This window comes from Doryrhamphus excisus, linkage group LG20 (assembly GCF_037039965.1).
Source record: "Doryrhamphus excisus strain RoL-2023G ecotype Guam linkage group LG20, RoL_Dexc_Guam_v1.1, whole genome shotgun sequence".
In the NCBI taxonomy this organism is placed as follows: Eukaryota; Metazoa; Chordata; class Actinopteri; order Syngnathiformes; family Syngnathidae; genus Doryrhamphus; species Doryrhamphus excisus.
The window spans coordinates 9,907,150-9,933,353 of NC_136376.1; the positions used below are offsets into that span (position 1 = coordinate 9,907,150).

At 42.1% G+C, this 26,204-nt stretch overlaps 2 protein-coding genes across 4 annotated transcripts; one reads left to right on the forward strand and one right to left on the reverse strand.

Moving 5' to 3' along the window:
- Positions 1 to 776: 776 nt before the first annotated feature.
- heatr5b (HEAT repeat containing 5B) lies at positions 777 to 25,515 on the reverse strand. 3 transcript variants are annotated; one of them, XM_078787200.1, is made up of 36 exons: positions 25,464 to 25,515; positions 22,212 to 22,349; positions 21,919 to 22,130; positions 20,845 to 20,953; positions 20,589 to 20,738; positions 20,078 to 20,249; positions 19,429 to 19,586; positions 19,102 to 19,351; positions 18,214 to 18,366; positions 17,856 to 18,106; positions 17,635 to 17,746; positions 17,417 to 17,569; positions 17,246 to 17,345; positions 17,060 to 17,169; positions 15,228 to 15,391; positions 14,929 to 15,104; positions 14,113 to 14,218; positions 13,835 to 14,025; positions 12,678 to 12,837; positions 12,346 to 12,535; positions 12,060 to 12,229; positions 11,789 to 11,933; positions 11,517 to 11,696; positions 11,136 to 11,390; positions 10,722 to 10,903; positions 10,549 to 10,617; positions 8,648 to 8,827; positions 8,331 to 8,565; positions 6,741 to 6,953; positions 6,415 to 6,542; positions 4,877 to 5,021; positions 4,516 to 4,788; positions 2,961 to 3,185; positions 2,718 to 2,869; positions 2,397 to 2,610; positions 777 to 1,201 (listed from the first exon to the last, which is right to left on the reverse strand). In XM_078787200.1, exons 2-36 carry the CDS (start codon positions 22,335 to 22,337, stop codon positions 894 to 896), a joined length of 6,117 nt encoding a protein of 2,038 aa, XP_078643326.1. In that variant the 5' UTR covers positions 22,338 to 22,349; positions 25,464 to 25,515; the 3' UTR covers positions 777 to 893. The 3 variants fall into 3 exon arrangements, with proteins under 3 accessions (XP_078643326.1, XP_057914299.2, XP_057914301.2); XM_058058316.2 differs by having other exon boundaries at positions 18,214 to 18,369; positions 25,464 to 25,514; XM_058058318.2 differs by lacking the exon at positions 25,464 to 25,515 and adding an exon at positions 22,481 to 22,984 and having other exon boundaries at positions 18,214 to 18,369.
- On the forward strand, positions 22,985 to 26,118 carry gpatch11 (G patch domain containing 11). The gene is made up of 8 exons (XM_058058328.2): positions 22,985 to 23,106; positions 23,373 to 23,599; positions 23,693 to 23,734; positions 23,812 to 23,932; positions 24,009 to 24,099; positions 24,635 to 24,742; positions 25,348 to 25,429; positions 25,496 to 26,118. Exons 1-8 carry the CDS (start codon positions 23,057 to 23,059, stop codon positions 25,549 to 25,551), a joined length of 777 nt encoding a protein of 258 aa, XP_057914311.2. The 5' UTR covers positions 22,985 to 23,056; the 3' UTR covers positions 25,552 to 26,118.
- The last annotated feature ends 86 nt before the right edge of the window (positions 26,119 to 26,204 follow it).

Genomic DNA, 26,204 nt, shown 5'->3' on the forward strand with positions numbered 1-26,204 from the left:
TATTTACCAAGCAGGATGAATTACTTCTATCAAATTAAGCATAGGAGCTAATTCATAAAAAAAAACTAAATTACAGAATAGCCTTATACTTTTTCCACTTTTGTGACCTATAAATGTTTTTAGAGTGCAGTATTCTTGTTAAACAAGGACAACGTTTCAAACAATGACATTAGTGAGCCCTGAAAGAAGTTTGGGATGGCTCAGTTTGAGTCAGCCTTCCTTATGGGCATGCCCGGGTGCATGCTGTAGGCCTGTTCTCCTCCCCACACTGCTGCACTGTTTTGCCTTGCAAGTGTGATCAATCACAGCGGAGGCCGATTGCAGGAATACATGAAAACAGACCATTCTGTAAATCCACGGAAATACAGCTGGAATAGGTGCAGAGTCTGGATGATCTAGAAAGCTTTCTGTGCGGATGTGTAGCTGCTCTATAGGAGCCCAGGACTCAATACAAAGGGCCCAAAATGAGCACAATAGTCCTCTTTAACATTCTGTTACAATGTGCAGTGCTCTATGTCAATTTAAGCCTAAAACCCCCAATCAATCAAATAAAACATGGCATTGGAACACACAGAATTTAACAACAAAGTCAAATCGAAAAAAAATATTACTGTAAGGCTTGAGGTGATGGGGGAAAAAGGGCAAATAGGTAAAACAGAATTGAGTATGGGGGGAAAAGTACTTCATAGTATAACACCTGCACCATGATAATGTACAACAAATTTTACAGGGAGAACCTTTTCAGTGAAGATGGATCCAGTACATTCAAGCCACTCTACTTGTTACAGACATTCTGTGTTTATGGTTAAATTGGTACTTGTGGACATAAATCAAAGCAAACTTAAAAGAGACATTAATGCAGTCAGTCAGAGTGCAAAGAGCATTTGAAGGTTTTAGAAGAAGCTTGTCTTGAGTTTGATAGTTGGTGCAGCTTGGATTGTTGGCTGAGCTTGCCGTGCTGCATCTTTGGCTTTGCTGCTGGCCTGGTTCGCCCGAACAGCAGATTCCAGACGGGTTTTAAGCTCTGGTGCAGCACCAATTACCATCTTGAAGGCAGCTGGATATAGAGGGCCGATACGCATTAAGTTCTGAAGGGCAAAGTCATGCAAGCCTTTGGAGGCTTGGGAGGCAGAGGGAATGGCATTTTCATCCAAAAGGTAGGAGATGAGAGTTGGAACAAGGAGAGCCACTAACTGCACACCTATAAAACATTTTAAAGGTGCGTTAGTCGCTTGGCAATTCAGAAAAGGGTGATTTATGTATGTATAAAATATCTGATGCTGTAGCTGTACTTTAGTGTGTGCTGGATAGTCAGCAAACGGTATTATTAAAATCGAAATGTTCTGTGCAGCTATGTAATGGACTTTTCAGAGGACATTAAAAAAAGAATATTAATAGAACCAACAAGAACAACATTGCCGGTAAACTGGAGCTGGCGTTCTACAAATAGTCTCTGACGCTCTTTTGTGCTGATCTCGTGCACATCTACAGACACTCAACTAAATACTTTAAGACAAGGGTCTCAAACTCAATTTACTTGGGGGCCACTGGAGCTCGGGTCTGGGTGAGACTGGGCCGCATCAGGTTTCCCCCCCCCCCAAAAAAACAAAAAAAACAAAACGCATTTATTAAAAACAAAAAAATTAAAAAAAACTTGGCGGCTTTGGTTCCAATTTCCTACAAGAAAAGCTCTGATAAAACATTCCACTGTTCTCAAATATATTACTTTTTATTTTTCTACACAAAATAAGATTGAAAATTAAATAAACAAATCAAGAATAAAGAAAATCAATCAATCAGTAATAAATAAATATCATAATAATAATAAAACGGCAAATAATAAAAACTTACATATAGTTGGTGGGTAGACAAATTATTTTTTCAGATTAAAATGAACAAAGCATTATTAGAGCCCTGTAGACATGACAAAACACGACTATAGTCACATTTATACTCTTTTTATTTACAACATATTGCGCAACTGCAGGGTCTTGAGACACATGCTAACTCGCAAACTAGAGAGCTAGCGACCTAAACGGTAGCCTTCAAATTATTTCCTTTAAACTTAAAAAAGCCAAAAACTTACCACTTCCACACGGATAGGGAGGATAACTATTAACAGTTATTTAACCTTTAACATGAACATTAATCAAACGTAATAATTTTTTCTGGGTACATGATACCATACTGCATCCATATCAAACTTGCGCGGGCCACACTAACATTAAACTTTCATATCAAGGCGGGGGCCTCAAACTAGTGTCCTGCGGGCCACATTTGGCCCACGGGCCGCATGTTTGAGAACCCTGCTTTAAGAGATCCCCTTTCCTGAAGGTTAACACTTAAATGGAAACAATACAGCACATTAGTGACCCATTAAGCAAAGAGATACTTACGGTTCTGCTCCTCACCCATACCGACCAGATTCTCTAGAACCTTGATGCCCTCCTGCACAGCCTGCAGCTCTGCAGTAGTTTTTGGCCGACTGCACTCCACTGCCTTCAGTTTCTCCACCATGAGGGGAGCAAGAGTGTGAATGTACGGGGTGGAAAGGGGACGGCTGGAATGCTGAAACACTGACAGCAGCAACTGGTAACACCGTGCCTGAACCTGTAGTACAGCAACAAAAGTGGAAGAGTGGAAAATGAGGAAAGTGAAGAAGCCACATCCATGATTTACAACGTTCCAAAGGAAGCTTCTTCGTTTCAGGCACTTACCCAAGGATCACTGGAGTTGAGGGCATTACGGAAACGCTCCATGCAGCCCTTCTGCAGGACCGTCACCCCTACAAGTTCATTACTGGCAGACAGCAGGAATAGTGTAATTGCCGTCAACATGCTGATCTCATCCAAGTCAGGTCTGGACTCATCTAAAAAAAAAAAAAAACACAAACGTCTGAAATAGAGCATGTCCTCTCCTCGTGGGTCATTATTTCATGAGTGTGTGCAGTATGTACAAACCTGGCTGAGAATCCTCAAGTACAGAGGCCAGGCTGCTTCTCACAAGGGCCGTCCACTGCGTCTGCAGGCTATCCACATGAGCCAGCGGGGAGGTGATGATGGTCTTGATGCCCTGCAGCGCAGCAGACACAGACGTAGGTACCGAGTTGTCAGCAGTCTTGACAGCAGTTTCCCTCAGCACCCCGGTAATTAGGAAGAGCACTGTAGGTAGAATGGTCATGCTTCCTGTGAACAGAAACCATGACAACATGGACGTAAGCTCATGGTGAATTTTGTGCAATGACAGGCAAGGGCGATTCATTTTTTTTTTTTATGTCACCTCCTGGACTCTATATAGACGAGCGTTGATTACATTTAATAACTCACTGTATTGAGGAATGGAGGTATCAGACTTCATTAGTCAGCTTTTGCAGGCTCATTATTGGAAAAAAATATGTGACAGCTTACAAATAATTTTTGTGTATGTACATAGATCTTTGTGATCCCGGAGCTAGGAGGAATACATACATTTTTACAAATGTCCAAGACATTTGGGGGAGGGGAAAAAAAATATTTTGTAATTTGTATTTAATTTTATTTAAAAAACAAATATAAAAATATATATATATATATAAAATACTGTATATTGATAAAGAGTCTTGAACCAGTCATGATGCGTTATATGTAGTGTATATATACACATATGCATATATACATATATACACATATGCATATATACATATATATATATACATATATACACACACATATATATACATATATACACACACATACGCATATATATACATATATACACACACATATACACATATATACATATATACACATATACACACACATATACACATATACATATACACACACACACATATATATATACATATATATATATATATATATATATACACACACATATATATATATATATATATACACATATACACACACATATATATACATATACACACACATATCTATATACATATATACACATATACATATATATACACACACATATATCACTATATTGACGGTTACTATGGTACCCATTATGTGGTCATATCACCACTTCAGTATGTGTCAAAAAAATTAAAAAATAAATACAAATTACAAAAAAATTTACAAAAAATACTACAATTTTTAAAAACTACTTTACATTTATATCAGAAAGGCAGGAGGTGACCAAATGTAACAGTTACTGGCTGTAAAAGTACCAGATGGAGGGGTAGAATACATTAAGCTTTGCTTCTTCCTACTCCTTTTGGACATGTGGAACTGTGAATTGATTATGTGATGAACTCAATTGTAACCTGATGCATGTTCAAATAAAATGAAGCCATTACCATATTTTCATATATAAATTGTAAAAAATGTTATTCAACATTTTGTAAAAATGCAGTCTTTTCAGTGAGGCAGAGTGTGGACTGTAGCAATATAAGACTACAAAATGGCGCATTTTTAGTGAAACAACAACATTGTTTTGTTTAAATTTCTATCCTATATGCCTCATAGTGTGTGTGTGTGTAAGTGCATGTCCTATTGTAAAAAGCCATACCAGCAGGAGAGCAGAGCGAGGGCAGTTCGGCCAGAATGGAAACTGTGTTTGCCACAAGGCGTGCGCCCTCCTCAGGTAGTCGCTGAGGCCTCATCGGCACATGGCTCGGTGAATCTTTCACACGTGTATTGAGCTGTGGTAAGTGACGAACCAGGATAAAAACCAGCAGCTCCATTGCTGCAAACACCAAAGAGCTGCCTGGGACGAGCTCGCCTGTCTGTCCTCCTTCCCCGAGGATGGATTGAGAATCAATCTGGCCTTCCTCATCTTTGCCTGTGAAAAATACATATCTACATTTTCTGCAGAAACACAGTAGTGACTCTGCATAGTAAACAGACATGTAGAATATGATAGTTCTGACCTTTGTTGATCTTTTGTTGCTGCAGATGGTCTAGTGCAGCTCTTATGGTCTCCTGTACGACAGCAGTAACTTGGAGCTGGACAGTAGGAGGGTCCCGGGTCAGCAACAGTCTGTGAAGTACATTCAGGAGCTCCACTGCTAACAGCTAGAAAACAAAAGGTGACATGTTTAATGGCAGAAGACAAAGATCAAGTAAGCAAGAAATGTTGTGGCCCTCCAACTATTTTCTTAACACATAAGATCCTCCTAATCAATTAACTCATAATGAGTTAAGCTATTCTTTGATGGAGTCCTCGAGTGGCCTTTGTCACCTTGCAAAGGCACTAAATATCACATGGCCATGTTGTATTCATCATATGTTTGCACCGAGGAGATCCTGGCAAATTTGTCACTTGAACTACAACTGTGAAAGAGCTACAGTGTATCGACACTAGGGATCGACCATAATGGTTTTTTGGGGGTCAATGCCGAGACCGATTTTTTTCCATCACCCTTAGCCGATGGCCGATTTTGCTTGGGCCGATACTGCTTTTGATCCCTCAATTTACACGAAGAAATGACCATGATAACAAATATTAATTGAAATGTAAACACTGAACACAGTAGGATTCAGCTTACTTAAACACACATTTAAACGGCATTATCAACTTTAAAAGGAATAAATATTCAACCATGTGCAAAACATTTCTGTCCTAGTTTAAGTTTTATCTAGCATTGATGTTGACTGCTCCTCCGCAGCGTGACGCGCAGCCCCCCCCCCGCCTCCACACACACAAACACATCACACTGACACAATTTAGTACGATATATAAAACATTTCTCTCATCATTAAAGTTGGTGTTGTGCATGATGAAGACCTCTCATAAGCAGACACGGCTGCTCCAATTCCTGTGTGTGTGTGTGTGTGTGTGTGTGCGTGCGTGCTCGGAGAGAGCGCACACACATAACACGACACGCATTTAAAGTTGCGTTGGTATGTGATGTTTTTGGGCTTTCTTGTTGTCACACCGTGACTTAAACTGTTATGCCTAGCGATCACCCAGTGAAATGTGATGGGCTTAGTAAAGTGTTAAAAGCAAGCTATTACTTTTGAAATTGCGCCCTTGTTGTGATTCAACAGTGGGGGTGGGGTAACGCGACTACGTGTGTTGCGGGGTCCTCTACCTGGCGGATGCCTGACTGTAAATCATGTGGTGGAAAAATACATCGGCGAACCCACGCGCGTATCGGCCGATACCAATACAAGGAAAAAACGCGAATGTCGGCCCGATATGTTGGTCGATCCTTAATAGATACTATGTTAAAACACGCAAAATTTAACTAAAAAAGAAACACGACATGTCTGCGGTGAAACATTGCAAATCATACAAGCATCTAGTCATATTTACACCATTAAAGGCATAGAAAAAAGGCTATAAAACTGACTACTGACTGACATTGCTCTCTGCAAAGACTGCCTGGCTCCAACAAGCAAAGTACAGCCCTCTTCCTGCTGCTATTGCAACATTTTTCTTACTCATGTGTTTTGCTCGTTTTACCTGGTCCTCTGCGATATGTGTCTTCGCATAGGGAGACTCTAGCAGAGTGGATAAAGCCTGGAGGCAGGACATGACATGCTCAATGGGTTCCTCAGGTCTGGGGAAGCAAAGGAACTCTATACTGACACCTGAAAGACAGATGGACAAAAATAAGCCTTCCACAACATTTTAATTCAATTTTATTTTTAAACGTTAACGCTAAATAACCCCACCTGCATGCCATATGAATGAAGGCACAAAGGTGATGCCACCTTAAGGGTATTGTGAGCAACCAACTAAAGAAAATCCTCTACGACAGTAAATTGTGTATCTAGTACAGTACATACCTAACATTAGATGCATCCTGTCTTTGACAGACTCCTCAAAGGTCTTGGCGCTAGATGAAGCTCCTGTGTTGAGGGCAGGAGCCTCTTTTTCCTCACAAGCTCCAAATCCAGTGCTGCTCAACCACAAAGCCACAGCATGCAGGACAGGAGCCCATGAGCTGCGGTAATGGAGCCTTGCTGTGTCTATCGTCTCTGGAGTATAAAACGCTCCTCCTGAAAACACATCAAGTGAGGTTTTACATTTCTTGAACTATATTTCATCCATCCATCCATCCATTTTCCTCTGCTTATCCGGGTCCGGGTTGCGGGGGCAGCAGTCTTAGTAGGGAAGCCAAGACTTCCCGGTCCCCGGCCACCTCCTCCAGCTCCACCGGGTGGACACCAAGGTGTTCCCAGGCCAGCTGTGAGACATAGTCCCTCCAGCGTGTCCTAGGTCTGCCCCGGGGCCTTTTCCCGGCTGGGCATGCCCGGAACACCTCACCAGGGAGGCGTCCGGGAGGCATCCGGACTTGATGCCCGAGCCACCTCAACTGACTCCTCTCGATGTGAAGGAGAAGCGGCTCTACTCTGAGCTCCTCACCCTATCTCTTAGGGTGAGTCCAGCTACCCTACGGAGGAAACTCATTTCAGCCGCCTGTATCCGCCATCTCATTCTTTCGGTCATGACCCAAAGCTCATGACCATAGGTGAGGGTGGGAACATAGATCGACCGGTAAATTGAGAGCTTTGCCCTCCGGCTCAACTCTCTCTTCACCATGACGGTCCGGTACAGCGACCGCATTACTGCCGAGGCTGCACCGATCCGTCTGTCGACCTCACGCTCCCACTTTCCCTCACTCGTGAACAAGACCCAGAGATACTTAAACTCCTCCACCTGGGGCAGGACCTCATTCCCAACCCGGAGGGAGCACTCCAACCCTTTTCCGACTGAGAACCATGGCCTCTGATTTGGAGGTACTGAGTCTCATCCCAGACGCTTCACACTCAGATGTAAACCGTCCCAGTAAACGCTGAAGGTCACAGCCCGAAGAGGCCATAAGAACCACATCATCTGCAAATAGCAGAGATGAGATTCTAAGGCCCCCGAACTGGACTCCCTCAACACCTTGGCTGCGCCGAGAAATTCTGTCCATGAAAATTGTGAACAGAATCGGGCAGCCTTGGCGGAGGCCAACGTTTACCGGAAACAGGCTCAACTTACTACTGGCAATGCGAACCAGATTCCTGCCCTGTTTGTACAAAGACCGGATAGCACGTAGTAGCGCGCCACCAATCCCGTACTCCCGGAGCACCCCCCAAAGGACGCCACGAGGGACACGGTCGAATGCCTTTTCCAGATCCACAAAACACATGTAGACTGGTTGGGCAAACTCCCATGCACCCTCAAGCAACAATATTTCATTGTTGTGTATTAAGCCACTTTAAATGTATATTTTTCGCCCGTTGTATTGCCGACAACGACATGCCAAAAAAGAAACTATTTAGCTGGAGTAACGGCAAGTCCAAAAGTAAAAGAAAAACATAACACAAAAGAAAAGATGGGAATCAGGCATCAAACAGAAAAGAGCATTTCATGGTCTGGTGTCGTACCATCAGGAGGCAGCTGACTGGAAAACTCAGCAGGGAGAGTGAGCAGAGCGTAGTCACGGAGCATGGCCAACCACAGCCGACTCAGCGAGGGCAGCTCAGGCTGCACTAAAGTGATGAGACTGTCAGGTGGAAGAACATCTGCACCCAGATCATCCTCTTCCTCATCTCCACTTCGGACTGCTTTGTCAGGCTTGGCCTCTGCCTCTTTCTTGATCTTCATTGCCACCACATAAACCTGCACAATAAATACCCGTGCATGATTATATTCTATATTCTTTACATAATTGAAAGTGAATACACCTTGTCTTCTGTCTCACCTCTGCCCATGCTTTCAGCACAGCCAGTTTCTCCATCGTGGTGGCGCTCTCACTATATAGCTGACTGGATGAACCTTTCCCAGCTTGCACCTTGTCCAGTGATGACACAAGCAGATTGTGGACTCGCCGCAGGTCGTTGAGGTCACTTACGACACCACTGCCAATCCAAGTGCTACACACCTGTGGTCACAATCAGAAATGAAAGTTCATTATAATTCATTAGATGATGCACATATACTCACATTGTACATACACAAGGTTGTTTATGTGGATGGCACAGGAGATCACTTCTGGTACAATTTAAATACAATCCTATTTATGGATGACAAAAAAGTGTAAAAGGAAAGACAGACCAGAAGAAAAACTGACATAAACACATAGAGCATGTCTCTCTTTTCTGTGCGTTATAAAGATATAAAAACAGATAAGAGATAGCTCATTACTGCACGTAACACACCTATGCCACCTACTAAAAAACGTGATTAAAACACCTCCAAAAACCTCCAATAAGGTTTCATAGTCTGCAGTTGGCCGGAGACCAGTACAGGGTGTAGAACAGGGGTCTCAAACTCAATTTACTTGGGGGCCACTGGAGCTCGGGTCTGGGTGAGACTGGGCCGCATCAGGTTTTAAAAAAAAACAAAAAACGCATTTATTAAAAACCAAAAAATTTTAAAAACTTCGCTTTGGTTCCAATTTTCTACAAGAAAAGCTCTGATAAAACATTCCACTGTTCTCAAATATCTTACTTTTTATTTTTTTTCACAAAATAAGATGAAAAATAATAATAATAGTCACATTTATACTCTTTTTATTTACAACTTATTGCGCAACTGCAGGGTCTTGAGACACATGCTAACTCGCAAACTAGAGAGCTAGCGACCTAAACGGTAGCCTTCAAGTTATTTCCTTTAAACTTAAATAGCCCAAAATGTACCACTTCCACACGGATAGGGAGGATAACTATTAACAGTTATTTAACCTTTAACATGAACATTAATCAAACGTAATAATTTTTTCTGGGTACATGATACCATACAGCATCCATATCAAACTTGCGCGGGACGCACTAACATTAAACTTTCATATCAAGGCGGGGGCCTCAAACTAGTGTCCTGCGGGCCACATTTGGCCCGCGGGCCGCGTGCTGTAGAAGGTAAAGTGTATAAGGTAATAAATTCATGAATAAGGTGTCAATATGCTACTAACATGGTTTGTTCGGCATAACAAAGTTAATAATAATAATAATAACAACAATGTTGCTGTAGTTTGGTTGATATGCACATCAATAGGCATGGAGTGTTGTTGCCAGTTTTTTTCAGAAGCCTTTATCAGTGTGTCCCATTATGTGCATTCTTATTGATATCTTTAGAATGCACAAAAAAGAGAAAGACACTGTATGTATGTGTTCATGTCTCATGTAAGAACTGTGGATGATGGCCAAAGGCCACCCCCACCCAAAAAAGAGAAAAACATCCTTATTATTATGTTTTTTTCCCCAAAACAGAAGAGACTCACATTTAGGAGCTAGTAATATTATGCAAGAAACTAATCTCATTATTTACCTGACCTCATCTGGCTCCTCTGTGCTCAGCAATGTTTCAATTCCATGAGTAAATGTGCATGTGTATGTGTGTGTGTATGTGTGTGTAGCAGTGGTATGGCATTTGGAAAAAGGGGTTATTTTTAACTTTGTAAAGCACTTTGGTTTGCATTTTATGTGTAAGAAGAACACTTCATAAATGAAGTTTGATTTGACTTACTCAAAATCTTCATATATTCACGTTAAGTGACTTAGTTGATCTGTGATCAAGCTATAAAATAATGCAAAGGTATTGACGACAGGGAAAATGAAATCAATTAAATTGATAGTATGACTAAAAACAATCAAAGTGTCTTACCTGGCATGCTTTAGCTGTTATATCAGATGGAGTATCAGGCGAAAAAGCAGGTCTAAGAGCAGCTCCAACCTAAATAAATGTGATTGACAGTTCAATGTTTACATTTACTGTGTACCTACGGTCTATTTTGACTTTTGCAATTTCATTGAATTCCTACTAAATTCTTGACTCACATTGGCCTGGTACTGTTCCAAGATAACGTGCCCTGGAAACTCGGGCTCGGGAACAGAGGCAAACTTTTTAATAATGTCTTCCAGGGCCTGCAGACCAGCCATCCTCAACTGGTTACTGTGGTCTGTGGCAGCCATGAAGGCCATTCGTATGAGATCAGACAAATGGAGCACCAGTAGATCTCCTAGGCAAAGAGTGATGCGAAGGAAATTGAAGGATAGGGTGTGGAATGCACATGAATGGAAGGACTGTATCTTGAGTAAGGCAGCCATTCATCAGTTGGAAAATAGTTGAAGGACTGTCCATTTAATTTTTGCAAGGCATTGTTACATGTTCTGTGGGCACTCAGGCTTATACAGTATATATCTAAATGTTTACTCAATGTTACAGGTCTTCCAAAAGGTGAGGAGTTTTACCTTTAGGGTTCTTAGTTTTGGCAGAACGGGCCGCTGCCAGGTCAAAGTGTGCTTTGTCCGCATTCTCACACAGAAGGATGATGCGGCACAAGCAGTCTGCAGCAAACACTCGCGTCACCCAACGAGGAGCCACTGAAGGCTTAGACTTTTCATCTTCGCCGAGACCTGTGAACATGATGTCATCGTCCATCTCGTCTTTTTTCTCAGAGTCTTCTTCATCTTTTTCCACCTCAAATGCAACAGGTCCTCCTACATCTGAAAGAGCAGATGGACACATATCCATGTACTGGAAAGAGAAGAATCTCTTCACTGAAGCTCATCTTGATTTCTTTAGAGAAAGAATGTGATAACGAGCCATGTTCTTCTCCATTGTAGAGTCACCTGTTGTTGCTGCAAGGACATCCTTGCAGAGCTTAAGCCAATGCGAAAGCTTTTCCACAGCAAGCGATGACAGCATGTGGCCCAGTGTGTCATGAATATCAGAGCACAGCTTCCTGTCGGTTTCGTGATCCAGCATACCAAATAGAGCCCCCTCCAGACCCGTCTCAGTGATGTTCAGATCTGAACCAGGAACAAAGTCAAAAGAAGCAAAGCACCGGAGTCTCATTGGAAATCCTGACTGCGCAAAATATTCTTGTCAGATTTGTACTCACATATTGCTATGTCTTTACCATCCCCTGCCTTCTTTGCCAGGCTCATGGCATACTCACACACCTCAGAAGCCTCTCTCTGAGCAAGCTGTCTCAAGCAAGCTACAGCAGCACGGCGCAGCAACAGGTGAGAGCTGCATAGGTGCACCTGTGAGGGTTCCCATTATATGGCAAACATATTACTCCAAATACTGTAATTACACTCAAAGACCAAAATGAATAACATGCATACATACAGAGTGAAATGTGCATTATAAATTGTCAGTCATCTTACACAAAGACACGGCACCAGGCTGGAGAGGTTGACGTGACGAGGAGCAAACATGTGTAACTGCTGTAGACATGAGATGGCAGCTGCTTGGACCAGCGAGTCGGAGTGATCCTGCATTATGGCACAGCCAACCAGGCAGGACGAGCGGATGGTGGAGATGGTGGCACCATTTCCTAAATAATATAGTGTAGGTGGGGGCGACAAAAAAGGATGGGAATTAAAGTTGGTAATACTACCACCTGCTGGTAGGGAAAATAGAGTGCAGTTCTAGTTTCACTTTTTGTCTGACCTTGTAATTCTGGTCCAACGGTAGTTATGAGAGCACCTAAGCAACGACCCAAACACTGATGCACCTCTGTGTGCGATGGGGGCACTGTGAGAAGCAGGGTAAGGACCAGGGACAAGGTGGGCTCCACGTAGCCTCTGTACATGGGACCACTTGAGTCCACAATGAGAGCCAAAGAATGCAGAGCCCATGTCTGTAATGAAATAAAGTATTTATATAGACATGTATGTAGTGAAGAGTGAACTTTCACCCTTGATACAGTTCAAAAAGAAATAACATACACAGGTTAAATCACTCCCAAAACCTAGATGAATCTTTTCCTGATTTTACTGTACCTGGACCTCATGAGAAGATCCATCTTGGGCCAATGCCAGTAGGATGCTAACACTGGTCTTTAAGTGCTGGCCAGAGCCAATCCCTCCAACATATCGATGCAGACAGCCGAGAGCCAGTGAATGACCTGTCCTTGACACCACATCACGGGCTGACTTTAATCTGAAAACAAGAGAATATATAGATCATTTTAAGTCACAGTTGGAACTCAATATTATTAAATATAATACTAAGAGTTATATACTGTATAGTACATGTGCCAAATTTAGGCCCAGAGGTCAAATCTGGCCCGTTGGGTACGTGATGGACAATTGGCGAAAGTGGAAGGTCATGTGCCTGGCGATTCTTTCCGTGGAGGACATCGAAGACGTCTACCTATTCGGGACCATGATAACAGGTCTGTTGCTGATAGTACCACACTGTACTCCTTCATTAAGAGTCTAGTTTGGAGTTGTTTTTTTTCCGTCCCCTCTCCTAGTGTTGTCTTCCCCCCCTTCATCGCCCAATTATCCCGTCCTGTCACCCCTTGTCTCACTGCATAGTATATTGTATATGTATGGACGGATGATTGTACAATTTCGCTTGTACTCCTATATAAGTGACAAGAATAAAGGGCTTACTTACTTAAAAACAGCAGGACTTTAAGTGATCATTCAAACTACAGCAAAGCATGCTGGGGAATGCGTAATCTGCCCATTCCACAGATACAAACTCTTCCGGTTACGCATCTCACAGGTTATGTTTTTGTGTTGATATAAAATACTATAGCTTTTGCCAGACAAGTCAAAACTTCAAGCAGGAATGAATAAACACAAAAAATGCAAATTTCCCCACAACGATGTAAAAATATCTGCATGAACCTGAAATAGGTTTTATAGTTTTGGCCCCCTGTGCGATTTGACACCTCTGACGTATAGGTTTCACTTTTGTGCAACTATGGTGTGTTCAAGGACTGCTGAACAAAGTGAATCTAAACTATAGTATAACAAAATAGTGTAAAAGAAACTATATAATTACTATTTAAAAAATATATCTTATTGACAAAAAACTCTTGAGAATTTGCAGGGCTGTGATTGCTGGATGGCCAGTATGGGGGGGGGGGGGTCCACTGTATGCTGACTAAGTCTATTCTCAAAAGGAAGGACAGTAAAACACTTACTTGTCAAAGCTGGTCTGTGCCATTCTGGCAATGAAAGTAGCCTCCCCCACCACTTGAGCCATTCTGCCGAGGGCCTCACCAGCAGCGCAGCGCAGGATGGGATTGGGATTGTCCAGGGCCCCCATGACCAGGGCCAGGGCTGACTTGCGGACCTCCTCTGGGCCCAAACTACTCTTGTTCTCAGCCAAACCCTTCAAGCAAAGCATAAAAACAGAAATGCAATTTATCCATTTGTACTAGGTGAACAGGAAAATGATGATGGCTACAATTTGTCTTACCTTGAGAGCACTCAGCACTGCAGTGAAGATGTTCAATTGGACAGACTGCTGACGAACACCTTTAGCCTGCTTGATACATTCTGCAAAGTGGTCTAGCATCTGCAACCTGAAACATGCAGGCAAGACCGATGAAGGTCATTTATCATTTGCCTAATTTTATTAATGTTACAACAACGGCAGGGAACACAAACAAATTAAAGCAAAAAAAATAATAGTCAGATTGTTTTCACACTTTGCAGTTTGAGTTTTGCAGCTTAATTTTATCATGTTTTTTCCTAAATAAGTTAATTAATTAATAAGTGATGCTGTTTTGTGGTTGAATATACTCTATTAGTTAAAACATATTGATATTAAAGCAAATGTTACATATTTTTACACATATTTTGCATTTTCAAACATAAAAATGGCTACATTAAAATAGAAATATAAGGCACTTAAAATATGCATTGAAAGATTTGTACACTAGTCACTAGGTGTCAGTAATGTTATACTGTAAATGTAATGTTGAGTGAGACACAGTCACCAAACTTCATCTCCAAAACAACAGGCAAGTTTGAATTATCTCACGAATAGAATAATTCCTAGCACACTGTTGCGACCGTAACCCACGGTAAGCTGAAACTCAACTCTGGACTCCCAACTTCCTGACCGCCACTCTCCTACCCTGTTAATAATGTTAAAAACTGTATATAGAAGATTGCAAACAGATATTCTAAGCTCTATGAATAAGTAATTTGCGGAAATTCACTTATCATGATCGAGCCTGGAACCAATTAACCATAGCAAAGAAGGGATTATATGCACTCAATTGCTCACCTGTGCTTGAAAGACACATGGGGGAATACTACACCAAAGAGAGCCACAGAGGCATCTATGACCGACACTCCCAAAGGAAGCGGCCCCGGAATGGCTTCACCAACGGGCACTCGCAAGTAAATGGAGGAAGGATCATGCTCCAGAGCCCCGCTGCCAGATGCACTGTTAGGCTGCAGCTGTAAGGCAAATATAATTAGTTTGGAAATCAATAACAATGGTAAAAATTTTAACTAAATATCTCAATTCACACAGCACACATGGTAATATATTTTTATTGCGAAAATTCTTAGTCATCTTACCTGATCCTCTATAGACTTGTGGTCAGTTTCCTGCAACCAGGAGCCCATGAGCACACTGTCATCATAGTGACAGAGAGAGCGCAGCAAAGAGGTGGTGGTGTTGGACGGGTTGTCGGTCAAAGTGAATTCTGCCACCAACTCCCTGAGGAGGGCATTGAAGATTCCTGCAAGAGTGCGGTACAGGTTTTAAAATGCAATACATTGATTTGTTCTTATAGGGGACATCATCATCCCCATGGAAACAATGAGGCATGTATTGTGAAAATGACTGGAAGCGTTGGTTCAAGTGGACAGCGTAGTACACACCTTGAATGCAATTTTCAAAACACAGAGGAACCCCGGTTACCATGTTTTCAGTTAACGTCAAATAACTATGGCACAGTTTGCATGCATTCTCCAGTTAGCCTACAATACGGCGTGTGTCTTGTCCTATGATTAATACGCTGCATGAGTCCTACTGTGTTCTTCATGTATTTCTTTTAAATCAGAAAAATACTATTGGCTAGCTAAACAAAATGGCTACTGGAACCGGAAAGTTGCATTGTCCGTCTATGATGTCATCAGTGGTTGGCTCCCCAAAATGTTAACACAAAACCTATTTTTTATAGTTTTACATGCATACAAAATTCTAAATTCATAAAAGTCATGAATGAAATGAACATTGAAGCAATTTTTTACCTCCATCAAAGACATCCGCCACTACCCTCCTTAAATGTTAATTTAACCCTTTCATTAATCACTTATATGTATTTATAGGCATTTCAAATTGCAAGTGTATGTAAAATTATAATTGTAAAACTATAAAAATGTGTTTTGTGTTAACATTTTTGACTTTCTGGATCATATTAATTGGATTTACTATGGGACCACCTGCGGGGGAAAGCATGAAGGGTTTGGTGCACTGCGCGTTGGGTGGCGGACTAGGGCGAGTGCCTGGGTGACCTGGTCTTCGGTGGCCAAATCTGGTTCATGAAACATAGACTGTCACTTCTCTGGTGGGGAAAGAGCCCGAACTTGTGCGAGGTTGAGACATTCCGACTCATCTCGACCCACAGTCGGGTTCTGGAACCAAACTACAGAGTCTCCCGATTGTAGAGTCTTCAACTCTCCCCTTCGGCAGAGTTTCGCCTGCATCCCTAGGGAGGACCAGGATATTGAGTCCAAATGGGTCATATTCTGTGGCTCCATTGCTGAAGCAGTGGATCGGAGCTGCAGCCGCAAGGTGGTCAGTGCTAGTCGTGGATGCAGCCCCGAACCTGACGGTGAACACCAGAGGTCAGGGCTGCCGTCAAGCTGAGAAGGAGTCCTATCAAGCATGGATGGCTTGTGGGACTCCTGAAGCAGCAGCTGACAGGTACCGTCAGGCCAAGCTGCTTGCGGCTTCTGCGGGACTGCGGCCTGCTGACCTCGATTGGGGATGAAGTCGGATGGTGGAAGGAATACTTTGAGGCCTGTCTCACGGACATACCTTCAACAGAGTGGCAAAGTTGCCGGGGTGGACGTGTTTTCGCCGTGAATTCCTCAAGGGCCTGGATGTTACACCCTTACTAATTAGTGGTGCGGTATTTGACTTGAATAAAAATCAAGAATTCAGTGTTATGCAACATTTACACATAATTATTGTTCAGGGAAGCACTCAAACCTACGCTCAATCTGATGCACTACAAACACTTGCTCAGAGTTGTTATATTGTCAATTGCCATGCAGCTTGTGAATCATTCACCTGCTTGTGAGAGTGAGTGGGAGGACACGTTTGATGTGGTTTACCTAAATAGAATTGGTTACAACACATCTTCCAGTATGAAACAAAAAATGAAATGAAAACATCTTACCTTCATATGTTTTAGGAGGTAATAGAGCCAAAATGTCGTACAGCCTGAGTCTCACCATGGCTGCACTTGCTTTCAGATGTGCACCATGGACTTTAATAATGGCAGGGACACTGGGGAGCAAACATAACATCTATTATGACATATGAAGAACAAAAAATAATTTCAACAAAGGCATTATATACTCACTGAGATATCATAGTCATAGCACATTCAATGGGGGTCATCAGTCTCCGAATGACATCTTCTGTAAGCAGCTCGGGACAGTGGGCCACAAAACTACGCATGGCTAAAACAGAAAAAGACAGGATTGAGTGTGTTGATGTTGAGTGATTGAGAAGCAGGACTGTGTCTGTTTACCACAGAGTGCTCCAGCTCGGCCTTCCAGGGTCACCTGCCAGGTAAAGGAGTCTCCTCGAGCTTTTTCTGCCTCCAACTCCTTCTGGGAGCGAGGGAAGACGTTTCTCCACAATAAGAGCATTTTGGGAAGGTGATAACGCACCAAGGAAGGACCTGTGTATACATACAGATGTAGTCAGACCTACCCCAGGAGAAAGGATTACAACTGTGACACTAACCCAAGGTCATGAGGGCACCGAGCAGCAGCCATCCAGCCTGCGTGCGCTGCAAGGAGAGTCGGCTATTCTGAGCCGCTGTCCGCAGGAGGTCTTCAGCTATACTCACCACCAACTAAAGTAAAGCAGTTTTATTTTTATCTAAATCTGATGAGGTCAAACATTTGGAACAATAATGGAATTGCATGTGCGTGTGTGGGGTTTAAAATATTTCATTCACACACCTTGCCCTTGGAGTGCGGGATTCCCAGAGGGCACTGGTGTACACCTCCAAGAAGAGCCGCCATTGCAAAGCTGTATCCGCTCACAGCCTCGGGTGAACTCTTGAGATTGTTAATTCTCTCAGCACAGCGGTCCAACAGCGGGGTTAACTGATAAGGTAGTGCCACGGCAACACAGCGCAGGCACCAAGCTGCAGCCAAACGAGCTGCCATGCTGGGATGTAGCAGCACTGAGGTCACGGTTTCAAGAAGTCCTGAGGAAGATGACAATAGAAGCAGGACCCGATATGTACTTCCACATGAAAATGAGTTGATTGGGAATGGACAGTTTTAAGACTATCACGGCACACGTCTGTCATACCTATGGAAGGCTCCTGGATGAGAGGTGAAGCTGTGGCGCTCAGACTCTGAACAAGGCTGCCTAACTCTTTCAAAGCACACACCATAACGTGCTGGCTAGCCGCTACATCAGCTGCCCCGGTCTTGTTCTCTCCATTGAGGTCATTCACAACTGCTTCTGAAAATAAGTTCCAGAGAAAGGCAAAATAGATACATTTTAGTGGAGCAAAACAAAAAGATATCAAACATAGTGGTGACTTCTGTAAGTCAATAATGTGATCGTAAACATGGTCCAGAAAAACAGCCTGAAAATGACCTTCTTGTTGACTCTGAAAACTGCATGAAAATGTTTTCAAAAGTGTTTCAACAAATTAAAGGAGTCACATTATACATGTACTATTCCATATTACATGTTTTACAACATACATTTGCAAACTTCAGCAACCATTCAATCCCCACTGATAATTTACTATGTGCCAAAACTAATTGGTCGGCAATTTTATATTTTATAATTTTTTTTGGGACGGTTGTAATCAGCCAAGTAAGACGTTTATCTAAATGCCAGCAACAGTAATCCTCTGGATGTAAATCTTGAGAATGAGAATCCTCAGTTTGGAATGAAATGCACAAAAATGGTTGGAGAAATGATGCAATATCTTGGTGCAATGAGTGTGCACATTTAGTGGCCTATGCAGCTTCTGTATTCAGTGAGGTTTATGTGATCGCTGAATGAATGAGAATGAATGGGAATGATTAAGTATGATACTGATGAGATAGGTCAATAGTAAGTAAGCAAAGAAGGTCAATATAGTCCTATGTATGTAATACAAGCGCAAACCATGCAAAATATCCACAGGCTACTCTGGATGAATCCTTGTTCTGTGACCCCCCCCAACCCCATCCTCCTTACCCACAGCCCTCATTTGCTTGCTGATGGCTTGGCAGATTTCTTTGCCAGCTGCAATCTGCGCCTTCTCGCCGAGTAAGCCGCCCAGGGTGGCACGTAGCATGAAGGAGACACAGCGCCTCGAGTACACAGCTTCCACATGTGTCTGGGTGGCCCGTGGGTGAGACACGAGGTCCAAAACATGGGAGAGGAAGGTGGCAAAGTTGCGCTCCAGCCACTGACCACCGAGCGTAGTCACAAATACAACATAAGCCTGGCAAAAAAGGTGGAGGGGTGTCAGGTGGCGGTAAAAGATACAGATATATTTTCTTTTTTGAGAATTCAGCTCACCTGTGTGACGCCCACTCGGACTTCTCTGCTGACTGAAGCCCCTCCTTTCAACATCTCCCCTCCGCTCTTCAAGAAACCAGATCCACCACGCAGAAAGCCTGTGGCCATTAACTCCAATACTTCCTCAAGTGTGGCCCGTTTCACGTTCTGACGCATAACTTGAGAAAACATAATAAAAATAGAAATCAATGGTGAGGTACCATATTAAAGTATGTAACTTGAATACCATAAATGCTTTTAATTCAACTGGGGAGTTCATGGAGTTCACGGATGTGTGGAGCAAACTGCTTGGTCAGCATTACTATTGTCGATGAGTTCACTCTAAACAACTGCATGACTATTGTGATGAGTTTCCCGCCAACAACCAACATTTTACAGTGCATGCAGAGGTAGACAAAGCTGCTGGATGCAGACCACTCGTAATACATCAAAGACAGCTAATGCCGTTTTGTGGTATTAATAAAACCAACATCAGGGGGTTGCCTCCAGCCACATCTGTTAATGCAAATGTTTTTGGCCCACCACTAATTTGTAGTTATTTGCTTTGTAGACCATTCAACCCACCACAAAAGGATGGTTAACTTGAATAGAAGCATTAATTGGAGCATTTATGGTAAGCGTGACTGTACTTATCAATGCAAGGTATTACCAGCAGCTTGTTTGGGCATCAGAGCTGTGGCCATGACAGTCCCGAGCAGTTTGGCCACAGCAACCCGAACACCATAGTTGGAGCCTTCCAGAGCCTTGAAACACAGTGTGGCTATGTTCTCCAGTTCTGTGGTCCACATGAATACAGCCTCGTTCTGCAGTTCCAATAGACACTGCACAGGCAGAATGAATCAAAATAGAGTTATGTTAGCGACATTTACTGAATGTTTATTTTGTCTGCAGCCACACATAATTATAAACATGTAGTATAGACCTTTTTTTATGTTAATTAATATTTCTCAATAGAGGGCGTAATTAATTTTCACAGTGTAGCCTATCTAACATGACCTGATGTACCAGGGCTTTACAGTATCATATCAGTACCAATTAGAAGTTATTGCTACAAGTATTGTAGTAAGTTTGAACATCAAGTAGTGTCAGTTACATGCTTTAGAGGTCCTACAAATTGTGATTTTTTTTTTGTATTGTATTGTGCTTTCACAGTGAAGTACCTTTGCCACTGCACAACGCACAGCCATGGACCTGTCTGTGAGTAAAGAGCGGGCATTCTTGTAGATGTCCCTGTGACATGAAGCTGCAGCTCCACCTAGTCCATTTAGCACCTTCTGCAGACTGAGGAGTATCTCACCTCTGCCTTGGGACTGCATATAACAAAAGAATTACCAGAACTGACATACATGCATTATTTACAGAATCATACACGAACACGAGTTCCAATACACTCACGAATGTAGGATGCTGACATACCTCTGCACTCTTTAGTGCCTTCAAAAGATTATTAATAGTGTCTGGAAAGGAGCTTCCCAGCATCCTGCCCATCTTCTCATAGAAAGCACCCACACATGCCACAGCAGCACTACAACCAAAAATAATCAGATGATGTTCATTATTTAGTAAATAACCATACAGTACATTGCATGATCACATTCATACCCTTTTACCATAGTCAATATGCCACTATAATATGCATCATGAGATAGAGCGAACCTGAAAGCCCCGACTCATCATTATTGTAACACAGCAGATGAGAGCTGGACATCATTCATTCATTTTCTACCGCTTTTCCTCACAAGGGTCGCGGGGGTGCTTGAGCCTATCCCAGCTGTCTTCGGGCGAGAGGCGGGGTACACCCTGGACTGGTCGCCAGCCAATCACAGGGCACATATAGACAAACAACCATTCACACTCACATTCATACCTATGGACAATTTGGAGTCGCCAATTAACCTAGCATGTTTTTGGAATGTGGGAGGAAACAGGAGTACCCGGAGAAAACCCACGCATGCACGGGGAGAACATGCAAACTCCACACAGAGATGGCTGAGGGTGGAATTGAACCCTGGTCTCCTAGCTGTGAGGCCGTGCCGCCGCTGGACATCATAATCAGTTAATACATAGTTAAGAATTCAGTCGATTGTGTGATTGTTGATAAGCAATAGAGACAGACAACAGAGGTTTTGTCGACTTGGTTTCAACTAGAAGCTAGTTACACCTATACACAGCAGCATTATTATGTTCAATTCCCCAATCACATTACAAATAATATTTAAAAATAACATTGTATGTTACATGAAGGACTGTGACATTGACATGCAATAATTATTAGACTGCATTAGTGCCTGCTAGAGTATTATCTCTTCATGTACGCTTAATCCCCCCATTAAAACATGGACCATGCTTCTGCAGACTAACATTTGGCTTAACGGTGAAATCCCTTGAATAGGGAAACATGGCACAGTATATTGTTGGAACTTTGAACAAAGTTCAGAAATGCAATTAAAAATGTGTCAAAACAGCTGCTGTAATTGAACAAAATCTTACAGTTTTGTGGGCAAGTAGGCAGGTGTGTCATCCTTGCTTTTGATGATATCGTTGCATTTATCCAATGTCTGGAAAACAGTGAAGGTGTCTCCAATGCTGTAGAGTGTGGCGAGGTTTTTCGCAAGCAGTTTTCTTGTTGGTGGACCTGGAGCACTGCTTATCAGTCCTGTCAGCTGCTCCACCAGCTTCTTCTGCTTCTCCTTTACGTCCACCTGCCGTGCAAACACAAACTCTGTAGCCATTTGTAATCTAATGAAGCCTGCAGAGACGAGTTCATTGAACAACGCAGTCACCTTATTTGCTGCTACAAGGACTTTATCCAAGAAACGAAGCCATTCGAAAATGAAAACAGGCCTCTTTGCTTCGGTGATCTGGGCTAAAGCTTCCTCATTGAGCAGGAGGCTGTGAGCCAGCTCCATAGCGACTACTTTCTGTAATAAACAGCGTTAGGGTCATCAAAACATGATAGTTGCGAGCTGCATTACTTCGAGGTACCGTTACCTTATTATAATTGATGTTATGAGATCGGTTCTATTATCACATTAAATGTAAGACCACTTACCGTGTATATTTAAGCCGCCCGACGCCCCTGTTTTGTGTTGACAGCTCCTCCCAGCTGTTTGATAGGCGAGCGAGTTAGCAACTTAAGCTAGCGAGTCTTTACGATGACAAGCTAAACTTCCTCACCCCCACAATGGATTATACCATCGAATAATACACAATTGGGCTTAACACACTTAGTTTCAGTGAGCAGCGTCACAAAACGTGAGAAATATGCACTATAACCAAGTCATTCATTTTGTGACCAGGGGAGACTGAGAAGCGAACCTGAGGAGAATTATGACGAGGATACGTCACATGGTGTCCCATTAACAAATGTCCGATGTGAAACTAACGAATCTCCCGAATACGGCTCTTGTACAAAATAAACTGTAAAAAAAACATCCTATACGTACTAATGTTAAAATACGACAAATCACATATCTGCTTATTTTCTGATAACCACATTACAAGAGAAGGAACATAAAAATTTACTATTTTGCGAGTCGGAATGTATTGTCGACGAACCAAACATTAGCGGAACCACTACCGACAATTCAAGAAGGCAGCAAAGCTTCTTTACCTCTTTATTTTCGTAATGTCTGACGAGGAAGAGGATTATATGTCCGATGCTTTCCTCAGTCAAATGTAAGCGTTGTTACTGCAAGTGTTTGTATTGAAACTGATGAGTGTTGCTGTTCTAGTGTGGGCATTTTGATATATTGTGTGATGTATGCAGTATATAGAATGATGCACTATATAATACTGTATACATGGACATTTTCCTTTGGACGCACTCTTCATATGTTGTTCACATGCAAATGCAGTGCTGTGTATGAGCAGGCATGCATTTTATACGTCATTTTGTATCAATTTGCAATTTTAATTTTGATACCCCTTTCCCCCTGTAATAGACAAGATGTCAAACCAGGTGTCTCCATGGTAAGGCGAGTAAAAGAAGCCATAAAAAGGGAGGAAAAGCACAAAGAGAACAACATTAAAAACCGTCAAAAAACCTACAAAGAGCAAGAAAAGGAAAGTCGTGAAGCAGCTTTACAGAGCTCCATTACCAATCAGAATAAGGGATTTGCACTTTTGCAGAAAATGGGTTACAAAGCTGGACAAGGCCTCGGAAAAGAAGGCAAGATTTCCTCTTGTTTGTCTTATTGAATTTGGATATGCTTTTGTATTTTTGCTTGCATTTATAGCAGTAACCTACTGTGTTCCATTTTAGGGGCTGGTAGAGTTGATCCAATTCCACTGAATATTAAAACAGGTAAATAATTACTTCTGTTTATCATATTTAAAGTATGGTCTATCTGTACATATAATTGTTGTGCGGTAATAAATCAGACAGAGGTGGAATTGGTATGGAGGAGGCAAAGAAAAGAAAAGCTGAGGAGGAACTGGAGCAGTATCGGAAGAAAGTACAGGTCAAACACCAGAATGAAACCAAATCGCTGGAAGATTTCAGGTAAAAACTGAAGCGGGAGTTTTAGGTACATTGTCATCCTACAATGCCAAAATTTCATAGTCTGTCTTCTCTCAAGGTCGAGAGTCCGGACTGAGAGAGAGGAGCGAAAGATTGAGGGAGACCTCAGAAGAAGTCAGCGAGCCTGTGAGCAGTTAGATTCTCAAAAGGTTGGATATTGTTTAGTTAGAGCACAAAACGATCTTAACATAAGAATTGACATGATCTACCAATACAGTTGGTGCATACAGGGGGGGAAAAAAAGACATATTTTGATAATTTACATCAGGGGTAGGGAACACATGGCTCGGGAGCCAGATGTGGCTCTTTTGATGATGCTCAGACACCATAAAATGTATTTATTTAATTTGTTTTACAGAAATCAGTTAAACAGAGCCAATGCCAGCTGTCATTTCTCTATTTTTTGTGTCACACACCAAAACTTGATTATTACTGAATAATGCATTGCAAGGTTAAGAAGTAATCTTTCCTCCCTCCTTTTGATGAAGATGGTGGAAAAAATACGGCATACTGTGCAAAAAAAACTGCAAAAATCACAAGTACTTTATTCATTTTGGCTCAAAAACATGTGGCTTTTATGGCTCTCTTAGCCAAAAAGGTTAACGACCCCTGACTTACAGGCTGCTGTATCAGTACGGAAACAACTATTGAAATTTTCTGTTCCATTTGCCCTTTTCGTTTTAGGGCATCACAGCCCCTCGGGAAGAATGGTACTGGCCTAAGGTCTCTGCTGAAGAAGATGTTGATGGTCTTCAGGAGGAGGATGAAGAAGAGGATATTGCGGAATTAACTGTTAGTCGTAAAATGACTGCCAACCTAAATGTTGTATTCAAACTAATATGGTATCATGGTGATATGGGGCTAGCATGTAGGTCACACAGTCAAGAGATCGGGAAGACCTGGGTTCAAATCTCCACTTGGACATCTCTGTGTGGAGTTTGCATGTTCTTCCCATGCATGTGTGGGTTTTCTCCGGGTACTCCGGTTTCCTCCCTCATTCCAAAAAACATGCTAGGTTAATTGGCGACTCCAAATTGTCCATAAGTATGAATGTGAGTGTGAATGGTTGTTTGTCTTTATGTAGTACCCTGTGATTGGCTGGCGACCAGTCCAGGGTGTACACCGCCTCTCGTCCAAAGACAGCTGGCATAGGCTCCAGGATACCCGCAACCCTCATGAGGATAAGCGGCATAGAAAACGGATGGGTGGTGATATGGGGCAATTGTTGGATTAAAGGAGGCACCAAACCCCACCTGCAACTTGCCATACACTTCATTCACCAGCCTGTCAGTGATTTTATATTCTATTGTATAGCTCAAATAATAATAATAATATATCCGTAATGTCTGAGGTTGCAACTAATAGATGTCATTCATCCAGATGAATCTTTCTTTCAGGCCTTTGACCAACTGCAAAGTGTAACACTGTACTTAAGAGGAATCCATTTTTACTGCATATGGTGTGGAACCACCTTTAATGGTAAGTTAACATTACATTTGTTGTTGTGTATTACCTTTGTTGACCGAAATGTTTTCCTTTTTTCAGATGAAGAAGACCTGTCCTCTAACTGTCCTGGGGAAACAGCAGCAGACCATGAATGAACTAATACTTTTACATTATGAAACAGACAGTAGAATAAGCCAAATTGATGCAGTGTGGAGCTAAACTGGCTTGACACCATAATTGATAGAAATTCAATTTGGGATTTTTTTTTTTGCAAAATACTGGATGATGTTTTATTTAAATGGATGCAATTTCTTGCCAATTTGCACTAAAATCCATTTTAAACCACAATGTTTTGTGCTGTATGTTCATATTAACATTTATTTTTGTGTGGGCAGCTGCGTTTTGGTTAGGACATCTGCCAAAAACTAAAATTTTAGTTAATTAGAGATGGTACATTTTCCAAAGGTGTCAATGTTTGGTTGTACTGTACCCCCCGCTCGGCCAAAGTCAGCTGGGATAGGCTCCAGCTCGCTTGTGAACCTTGAGAGGAAAAGCAGTACAGTATAAAAAATGGATGGATGTTTACTGAGCTAAAATTATTCAAGACACATTTTAGGCAAAAGAGTCTGTCTAAAGTTTATACGTATGCTTGTAAAGGCCAATCAATATCATATTACAATTTTTGTTTCTATTGTATTAAATACGTTTAATAGTTGAGTATATTTGTATGTCCATTTGTATACCTGTGCGTTATATGCAGATTCGCCGTAATTTACTACGTATGCTACTGCGACGAAGAACTACATTT

Coding starts and splice junctions, on each gene's coding strand:
- heatr5b (XM_058058316.2), bottom strand. CDS start 22,337: ATGGAGCTGGCTCACAGCCTCCTGCTCAATGAGGAAGCTTTAGCCCAG. Junction 18,370..19,101: donor CAAGCAAATGAGGGCTGTGG/GTAAGGAGGATG, acceptor ACTTATTTTCAG/AAGCAGTTGTGAATGACCTC. Junction 12,838..13,834: donor GCACAGACCAGCTTTGACAA/GTAAGTGTTTTA, acceptor TCTTGTTTTCAG/ATTAAAGTCAGCCCGTGATG.
- gpatch11 (XM_058058328.2), top strand. CDS start 23,057: ATGTCTGACGAGGAAGAGGATTATATGTCCGATGCTTTCCTCAGTCAA. Junction 24,100..24,634: donor AGCAGTTAGATTCTCAAAAG/GTTGGATATTGT, acceptor TTTTCGTTTTAG/GGCATCACAGCCCCTCGGGA. Junction 24,743..25,347: donor AGGATATTGCGGAATTAACT/GTTAGTCGTAAA, acceptor TCTTTCTTTCAG/GCCTTTGACCAACTGCAAAG.